This window comes from Fonsecaea multimorphosa (assembly GCF_000836435.1).
Source record: "Fonsecaea multimorphosa CBS 102226 unplaced genomic scaffold supercont1.8, whole genome shotgun sequence".
Classification (NCBI taxonomy): Eukaryota; Fungi; Ascomycota; class Eurotiomycetes; order Chaetothyriales; family Herpotrichiellaceae; genus Fonsecaea; species Fonsecaea multimorphosa.
Genome location: NW_015971642.1, coordinates 120,432 through 129,640, shown reverse-complemented (window position 1 = coordinate 129,640; position 9,209 = coordinate 120,432). Strand labels below are relative to the sequence as shown.

Here is a 9,209-nt window from a genome sequence, read left to right as displayed (position 1 = left end):
AAGAGGCGTCAGAGTCTTCATGGAAAGAGGCTTCAGAGTGCTCATCGAAAGAGGCGTCAGAGTCTTCATGGAAAGAGGTGTCAGTGCTCATCGGAAGAGGCGTCAGGGCACTTGATGATGGAAAGGCCTATTTGCTCCATGGTTGCAGTCAGTGAAAGACGGGAGCTGCAGCAGATCAGTGGTGAACAACAAGGCTGGTGGGACGAGGACACGACAAACCTGAGATAATGACAGAGAGTCCGACGACGTCGACGAGATCAGAAATTGGACATCAAAGCTACAAGACTCGAGCGGTAGAGCCGACAGAGGAAGATGTAGACCACGAAGCTGAAAGGACCGTGGCTGAATGAAAGAATTGAGAGAACAACAGGAGGATGAAAAGAGTGAGGCGAGTGGAAAAGAGAGAATTCGCAGGCTGCAGGCAGATGGCAACTGTCAGCTGTGGCAGGTATTACTGCTCAGTCCAATGCTGGAGGAAGGTGCGTCCCGGAAAAATTGTGAGATTTCGGAGAAACTGTGCAAGGTGCACAAGTACTCGTGCTCTGGCAGTTGTGTGTGCCTCCGCTTATCGTACAGAAAGTGTGAATTATTTAGGAATAGAAACAAAATGAGTTCAATCGGCTCGGCGTCCGGCAGCATGGATGGTGACTCTGTCCAATCCTACTGAGATCCGACTGGTGGTGTCGTGTTTGTCTTCGGTGCATAGAATTCAGATGGCAATTGTTGAATTATGGAGGAATAGAAACAAAATGAGCTCAATCGGCTCGGCGTCCGGCAGCATGGATGGTGACTCTGGCCAGTCCTGCTGAGATCCGACTGGTGGTGTCGTGTTTGTCATGGGTGCAGGGGATTCAATGAACATGGATTTGAAATGTTCAAACAATCTTTCCGAACGCCGGAATGAGTGTCTGAGCTCTGAGGGGCTGTTAGTACCCGAAAAAGAGGGATAAAATGGTCATACTTACAACCAGAACGAAAACACGAGCTTTGGCCCAGTCATCAACATCTTTGGAACAATGCCCTTGAAGAAACTCCCCACACCCTCATTCTTGACCATGTTCGTCATGATTCGCATGCCAGACTCCGGGTTCAAATGGTCCCGGGCCTGCACCCTCACTTTGATCACATCAAGCGGGCTAGAGACGAGGAGGCTGGCTGCTGCTCCTGCGATAGATGCGACAAAGTTCTGAACCCATGTGGCGGCATTGTAGTCTTCGAGCTTGAAGAGGTATTCTTTGGTGAATGAAGATCCCCCGAATAGTGCAAAGGAGCCTGGTGCATTTCGTGCCCTGTATGGTGTTAATATTGCAGGTGTTGGATGTACACAGATTGGTTTGGTGCCCTCTTACGCTGTCCATCCCGCGCCCCTGTACAACCCGAACCCTTCGTCCTTGACAATCTGGAAAAAGCCTCGTGATCGCAGAACATCTGGATTGGTTTGCAATCTGATCTAGTCCAGGTTAGTTGATTTCGATATGAGCTTCATTCTACTGGCCTTGAGCAAGTCAAGAGGGAGCAAAATTATCTTAGTCGGTCAGCGATCACAGACATGATGTGACTTTGAAGGCAGCATCGTGACGAACCTCCCCGATGCCAATGAGAGAACCTGCGGTTGCGTTGAGCATTGCCTTGCCAGTCCCTTTGCCAAACGCGCTGTCGAAGTCCTGGCGGTGATGCTCGGTCAGGTAGTCGCGCACAAAGGGTTGCCCGCCGTATTTGTATATTCTCTGCAGGATCTTGTAGCCTGCTGCATATCCTAGACCAGGGAAGAGGGAAGTAAACTTCGTGAGCACGGAGGCTGAGGCGTTTTCTCTGAAGATGACGGCATTGAGAGCAGAGACTGAAGCTACCTGCAGATTGTCAGTCGACGGGTAGTGTTTGAGACCAGAGTGTAGTGCGTACTCTCGTTGAATTGTTCATCAACCTTTTCGCAATCGTATCAACAGGATGAAAGATCAACAGCTCGGCGACTCCAGCAGAACCCGATCCCAGTAGCCGAGCAAGCCCCGACTCTGTCTTATAGCTTTTCCCGCCCACACCCAGAGCTGGCGCCATGGCCGGAGGTGACATCGTGGAAGGATTGCGCGCAGAGATGGGAGACGAAGCGGGCGAAAGGACGGGTTTCGAGGTCGAGAAAAAAAGGTCGAGAAGGGTCTTGTCTATATCAACTCCAGTCTGCAAAAATGAAATGAAAGCTGTGATGTCTAAAAAATCTGGCGGGCGCAGCAGAAGAAAACCATGTGCATTGGGAAAAAAGTTCGCAGGGTTCGATAAGAACTGCGTCTGGGAAATCGAGTGGGTCTCGAGCTTTTTTCCAGGTCCAAGTTGGGGACCCGGAGTGGAGAAATATGGACCCTTGGCCGGATATGAGTTTTAGCTCATCCTTATCTCCGGCAGCCTTGCCGAATATGCAGCCTTGCCGAACACGGGCACGCATGGGGTATTAAATGCATGGGATTACGAGGTACAAGTACTCCGTAATGTGAATAAGCTGCCACGAGGCTGACACCAAAAGAATACCGTCCTGTGCCATCCTCTTAATTAATATGGCTATAATCTAATACATGCTCTCGCGCTATGCAAATGCGATCATCCGAAGATAGCCACCCAACATTTCTCCAACCCACGGCTGCTTGCCTGGCCCATCAGCAATGAAAGCTTTGGGCGAATACAATCAAACCTAAGTGACAAGCAGTTTCTTCTCCGCAACCATGGGCATGTTATCTTCCTCTGCTTTTCGTTTACCAAGGATCGAGTTAGAATAGTCTCCTAGGCAAGATGAATGGTAATATCGCCCTCCAACTTGAACTGCGTCTTTCCAAATAAAATCCTGCACTTCCTCACTCCATTCACTTTTGAATGCCTCTTGGTCTATTGGACAAGGCAATGATCGCAGCACTGGATCGGCGGGCACGCGCACAAAATCCTGAGCTTTCTTCTTATCAGCCACTCCGGCTCCATTTATTGGATGGCCGTTGGAATCCACCGGTCCAGCATCGTCTTCGTACTCTTTGCTGGCGATCCATTCTCGTTCATCCACATACCAGCTGCGGTTCTGACCCCGCTTCTCAGCCTCCAGCATTCTGGCTTTGGTCTTGAAATGCCAGTCGAGATGTCTGGCCTTCTTCTCTTTCCCAGCTTCATCCGAAGTGAATCTTCGCCCACAAGTGCTGCATTGATTGGGCCGCGCGTTGAGAAATATGGCAATCATCTGGGGTCTTGGTATTCTGATTGAAGCTGATGTGAGCTTGACTTCCGCGGTTGCATCTGGTCCGAAGGTAGAGAACGATGCCACGGGTGCTGTCATCCCGGGTGGGGGTGTCGGTGCCGCAGACAAGAGCCCCGATGCCCGGAGCTGAGCTATAAGTGGATTTTCCGTTGGCGGAGCAGGGGCCGTAGTAATGTACTGAGGAGTGCTCACGCCAGATTGAGGTGGCGCGTAGTAGTTAGGCGGTTGTGTCGCCTGCTGTTGATTTAGAGTGGTTCTAAGTAGCTCTGCAAGATTTGTGCTGTTGAACAATGCCGTAGGAGGCGGGCCCGCGGTTGGGCCCGGCGGACTTGCTTGCATGGGTTGAACGAGTGCCTGTGAAGGGGCATAAGATGTATGCAGTGGGATATTCGGCAGCGGCGTTTGCGCCGGAGGTTGGCGGCTCATTGCCATCTTCTCCGTCATTTTTTGCAAAATAGTGTTCCGAATATCGACCAGGTCATTTTCAGAAGCATTGCCACTGTCGAGGATCTCTTTCAACGTTTGCAGACTGGCTAATTTCCGTTGCGCTCCTGCATCCATGGGATGAGTGGCGCACTCGATTTTGGCATCGGTGGTAAGATCATCAATGTCAGCATGCAGTTTCTGCAAATCAACCGCACTTCCAGTGACGGGCGCCGGCTGAGGAGTCGGAGGCAGGTATTGGGGTGTATGGGAGGGCGGAGGGGGCTGATAGTAGGGGGTCGGGGTCGGCTGAGGAGGGTAAGGTTGGCCATATGTCACTGATGGCAGCTGAGCATATGGTTGTTGAGGCACGGCAGGCTGCGGTTGCGGACTTCGAATGTGTGAAGGGATATTTTGAGCAAATTGAGGTAAGGTTTGGGGAGGAGTCGGTGTATGTCGGTACGGTTGAGCAGAAGGCACTCTCACAGGCTGGCCTTGGATGGGGGTAGATCGATGATTTGCGGGAACCTGGCCTCGAAACTTGTTCAAGCTGTCGACGATGGTCTGGGTGCTTGCGATAGGAAACACGGGAGTGGTGGACAGGGCGCCAGGGACCGGTTCTCGCCACGTCTTTAACATTTCTTCCAGCTTCCGCCGAACCGCGCTGTCGACTTGTGAATATGCCAGCATAAAGATTTGATGGAGGTTCCGGCCGAAATAGACTGTATAAGGAGACCCGACGTTTTTGGCGATAGAGTCCAGCACATACAGAGCCGGTAGCTTGCGGGCCGGAGGTGCCTATCAAAGGATTAGCAGTGGCCTTGAACCGTGCTTAGACAGAATTGCACATGAATCGCACAATGAAAAGGATTTGAATAGACAATTGACGTACTCTGTTGATGTGGTTTTGCAATACCCTGGAGATCGCTTCAGCATGTTCGGTATTTTCTTTTGCGATCAAGGTCAAGTTCGAGATCTGATATCTGTCGTTGGTCACAAGATCCTCCAAAGAGTTCTTATAGTCTTCCGCGACCTCATCCGACGGTAGCCCGGACATGACGAGAGAAGGAGATTGGAATCGCAAACGGAGAGTAAGAAAGATTGAAAGGTAGAGGAGATCCCGATCAGGACTCAGGATTCGAGCTTTGAACGAGTCAAACGGGCATGCGGCGAGGCAAGCGATGACTCTTTGATGTCAAGCAGCGACTGAAGTCGTCAGACACAGGTAGACAACAAAAGGAAAAAGCGTCGTGGTATCTTTTGGCTATCTACAACCATTCAAAGTGACACCCGGTATGTTATCCTGGTTCCTCCTTGTGGCTCCAGTCCAACTCTCCAGCAGCCCAAATTTCGATGGTGATCCACTCCAGACAGCTCTGCAGGCTTTCAAATCATGATTTGCTGCAATCAAGCAGATCAGGTATAGGTACAAAGCCGGTTCGGTCAGACGATCGAAGTCCAGTCAGGTGCTGAATGAGGCACAGGGCGAGGAGACGAAGTTTGTTGTAGTGAAGGGTTGCGACTGTCGTCGGTCGCTTGTTGACTGGGCACACCGAAACCGTAAACGCTCTGTTCTCAATACCAATATTATCGACCAAGCTATCAAGGTGAAGAGGAAGGTGACAAGGAAGGCGTGATGGTGATGGGCAGAAGAGAGGAGGACGTGAGACGAGGGAGAAGAGGGAATCGAAAGGAAAGACGTTTGGAAGAGAAGAGGGCCGGCAAATGGGAGGCCAAAGCCGAGTTGCCGCCTGCGTCAAAGGCTGCTAGGCGGGCTCGGCGGGCACCCACCGGATCTGCAAGGGAAGGGAACCGCTGCAACTTCCAAGCGTTCCGGGCTCTGTATGTCATAAGAGAACAACAACTGCGTCAAATCCCCAACTATCGACCACCGTCTTTGCCGTGCTTCAACGAAACATCCGTCCAAAATCTCAACTACTCCTTTCTGTCCATCAGCAAACCTCTGATTGAACTGTGGCAGAGACCAGCTCCCGCTTCTTACCCTCTCATCAACACGCTTTGAGCCATCGAAATGCGTCTGCCGACCTCCATCGTCTTCCTGTTTGTCTTATTCGTTGCGGTCTTCGCCCTGCCACCAGTGCAGAAACCCGTTGTGGTATCATTCCCAGACAACACTCCATCATCAATCATCGACAAGGCTATCGCAGAGATCGAGAAGGACGGGGGAATCATAACGCATGAGTATTGTGAGTGCTCATTCATTTGCATCACTCCGGTAATGCTGGCTGGGACTGACGCTGACTTCCTGACAGCCTTGATCAAAGGTTTCGCAGCCAAAGTTTCTGAAGTCACGCTCGACAAAATCAGCGCACTGGCCGAAGCGTACGCGCCGTATATCGAGGATGACTACGTGGTCAAAATTGACGGCTCGACAAGTGCCGCTCAATAATCAAGAGGCTTTTCAACGAGATTGACGTACATATGAAAAATGTTCGAATCACGAATGGATATTATATTATGAACCGAAAGCAACGCAACTGTGAATTTGAAGGCATGACTGGCATGAAGCTGGGAGACACTGTACGGCGTGCGAACTATAGAGCACTGCGGACCTCACTCGTTATACTCCGTAAATATCATTAATATTTCACAAGTATTGACCTTTCACATGGATCTAATTGCTATTCATGTCTGTCTTGCTAGATTAATCACCATACTATTGAATGGACCTTGAATGATCCACGTCGCGGTGTTGATTCCCTCGCGCCTCTCTGAGCCTCTGAGCCTCCACAACCCTCGGCGGAAGCACGCGCCCCCCAAAGATTCTTCGCGTCTTCGCTATCCCTCAACCTGAAACCATGGGGCCCTTCATTGTGTTCAGGCTTGTCGCAGCTCGATAGTCAGAGCAACTATGAAATGCTATCAACATAAACATATTCCTCTCCCATGGCGACCGAAGAAGCCATTGCAGCTGGGCTTATCGACTGGGTCAACAGTCTCGCTGTCGCAGACCCAGTGTACACGGTAGACGACTTCACCAATGGTGACCTCATATGGAGAACCCTTCGTATGTCTGAGTCTTTGCAGCGGTCGCGCACCTTCTCTAATCTCCTCCAGAGCAAATCGATCGCTTCAGCTTTCCTGGCAAACTTCCAGAAGACCCCGAAACCGATCAATGGATCAACAAGTGGACCAACCTCAAACACATTTACGATGCGCTGTCCATCTTCCTCGTGGAAGAATGCGGGCAACGACTGCCACAGCCTGGTGGTCGCCCTGACCTTAAGGCCATCGCTCAATCGTCCTCTCTCACTGACACCGTCGCTCTCCTGAAGCTCCTCGTGGTGGCTGCCATCAATTGCTCCGACCGCATTGACTACTTGAAGCGGATGCAGGAGCTGGCGGTGTCAACCCAGGAAGTGTTGATGCAAACCGTGCAAGAGGCGGAAGAAGATGGAGGTGAAGCGGACGAGGCAGATGTGGAAGACCCGAATGAACAAGCACAGGAGGAACTTCTCAGCTCTCCTCGTCGTTCTACAGAAATGGAATCGGTCCTTGAATCGGAAGAGAGGCTAGGCAAAGTCATCGCCGACAACCAGCGGATAGCCTACGAGAAGCGAGAACTGCAGAAACAGCTGGATGAGTCCTATTCACGCTACGAGAAACTGCAAGAGCGTTTCGACCAAGCTCAAGATGACCTAAAAGAATCCAACGACCGTCTGGCCGCCATCCTTGCAGGAAAATCCGACATCTCGACCCGGCCACTGGACTCCAAACATGACACCCTGATTGCCACTTTAGAGAACCGTGTACTCGAGGCCGAATCCGAAGTGGAGGAGCTCCGGAAGAACAACGAGGTCCTCAAAATCAAGGCCGAAAAGGCCCAAAAGTTGCAAGACGATTACGATGAGATGAAGATTGATCGAGATCGTCTAGCCCGCAAGGCAAATACAGCGGAGAAATATAGACAGAAATTGGAAGCCAGTCAGGACCTGGAGAAGGACAACACGAATCTCAGGGCTAAAGTGACAGAGTTGCAAAATCAACTCAAGCAGTCTGATTTTGCTCAGGCGAACTCGAGTGACTTGCACCGAGAGATTGATGAATACCGTCGCCTCTTGCCCAGCATCGAACAGGAACGGTACGAGTTAAACGAGATGAAAAAGAGGCTCGAGTTTGATTACCACGCACTGGAAGCACGGTATCACGACACCGTTGAACAATTATCTCGCCAAAATCATGCTTTGGAAGATTTACAAAGCCGCCTGCGTGACTACGAAGAAGGCATTACCCCAGCGCCAAGAGAGGAAAAGCCTCCGGACCCGGTCAATACAGACTTTGAGAAAGAAGAAGCAGAATTCGCCGAGTCAGAAGCCCGCCTTGCCGCTGCATTACTGAACGGAGGCACCACCATTCCAGCAGCGAAGGATTCAGATCTCACTCTTCCGAGGGAAACAGAAACAAGCATCCCTGGTCTCGAGGATAAGGAGACCATTTCTGAAGAAGAGTTGAAAGCAATCATGTCTGCTATGCGTGCGCAAGCACAGGCTGGAACTGCCACGGAAAGAGAATCGTCTCTGCGCGCACAAAAGAAACTAATATTGGCGATTGAGCAACAACGGACGAAGAACAAGCTCCTGCTCGACCACGTCCAGAAGCAGGACCAGACGATTAAGGACATGCAGAAGATCGAACGCCAAAAGGAATCACAGAAAGCCGAGCAAGATGTCGTACCCCCTCCCATGGGGAAAGATGTTCCAGCTAGCTCTTCCCCCTTGCTGGATGAGGAATCAGAAATCGAACGACTCACAAACCAAAACATCATTCTCCAGCGTGAACTCAAGCTCATGGCGTCCGCCTGGTACGATCAAAACTTGCGGCTTGCGAGTGCGAGTTCGGCGGCATCAGGCCGGAATAGAGGAACCGGTAATGCTGGAGAGCCCCGGGGATTTCTGGGGCGGCAAAGGCGCAGAGTTGACGCTGTCGCCTTTGGACGAGTCTGAAGAAAAGAGGTATTTGAGCTGAGGCAGGGTTATCGTCCGGCTAGCCCTTGAAGGGCTTGGCCTTCGGAGATAGGACTATTCGACAGGATTGAATGTTGACACAGTTTTCACGCATCACCAATGCTCACAATGCTGAAGGTTGGTTCCTTTGTACCCATCATTCGAAGGAGTGGCAGTACCTGATCCGTGTACAGATAGTGTACGGCAGGGTATATAGTGGGCAGACACTTGGGGGGTTGCGATCTACTGTTACCTCGCTCCCACGCCAGCAGGAATAGATCGACCCAGGTGGGGAGTGAGCGCCCTGACTCCATGAGGTTTCTCTCACTGCCTAATGTCCGTTGCTGGAATGGTGGCTTTCAGAAGCAATGTGGGCCAGGATGCGAACCGTTAGGATCACGACTTTTCGAACACCCGCCAATCCGCCAGGCTAGGGGCAGGAAAAGGACACGGCTTCCACTTGTCAGCCAAGTTGTGCCGCAGTTCGACTGGAAAGTGCCATAACTCAGCAGAGATTTGTTGCGAAGGATGAGCAGGTCGCGTCTCGAGATGGCGCCTGCTCGACAGCAGGGTACCTTCCGGCAAGCAATATT

The 9,209-nt window shown here is 51.3% G+C and overlaps 4 protein-coding genes across 4 annotated transcripts; 2 read left to right on the top strand and 2 right to left on the bottom strand.

Annotated features, from left to right (window-relative positions):
* Positions 1-961: 961 nt before the first annotated feature.
* On the bottom strand, positions 962-2,070 carry Z520_04742 (uncharacterized protein; the record flags this gene model as incomplete). Its single annotated transcript, XM_016775246.1, has 4 exons — positions 962-1,289; positions 1,350-1,450; positions 1,560-1,850; positions 1,903-2,070. The coding sequence occupies 4 exons, from the start codon at positions 2,068-2,070 to the stop codon at positions 962-964; spliced, it is 888 nt and encodes a 295-aa protein (XP_016633289.1).
* A 610-nt stretch (positions 2,071-2,680) lies between these two features.
* On the bottom strand, positions 2,681-4,709 carry Z520_04741 (uncharacterized protein; the record flags this gene model as incomplete). The annotated part of the gene is made up of 2 exons (XM_016775245.1): positions 2,681-4,450; positions 4,545-4,709. The coding sequence occupies 2 exons, from the start codon at positions 4,707-4,709 to the stop codon at positions 2,681-2,683; spliced, it is 1,935 nt and encodes a 644-aa protein (XP_016633288.1).
* A 975-nt stretch (positions 4,710-5,684) lies between these two features.
* Z520_04740 (uncharacterized protein) lies at positions 5,685-6,062 on the top strand (the record flags this gene model as incomplete). Its single annotated transcript, XM_016775244.1, has 2 exons — positions 5,685-5,859; positions 5,926-6,062. 2 exons carry the CDS (start codon positions 5,685-5,687, stop codon positions 6,060-6,062), a joined length of 312 nt encoding a protein of 103 aa, XP_016633287.1.
* Positions 6,063-6,559: 497 nt separating this feature from the next.
* On the top strand, positions 6,560-8,616 carry Z520_04739 (uncharacterized protein; the record flags this gene model as incomplete). Its single annotated transcript, XM_016775243.1, has 2 exons — positions 6,560-6,680; positions 6,731-8,616. The coding sequence occupies 2 exons, from the start codon at positions 6,560-6,562 to the stop codon at positions 8,614-8,616; spliced, it is 2,007 nt and encodes a 668-aa protein (XP_016633286.1).
* Positions 8,617-9,209: the final 593 nt, after the last annotated feature.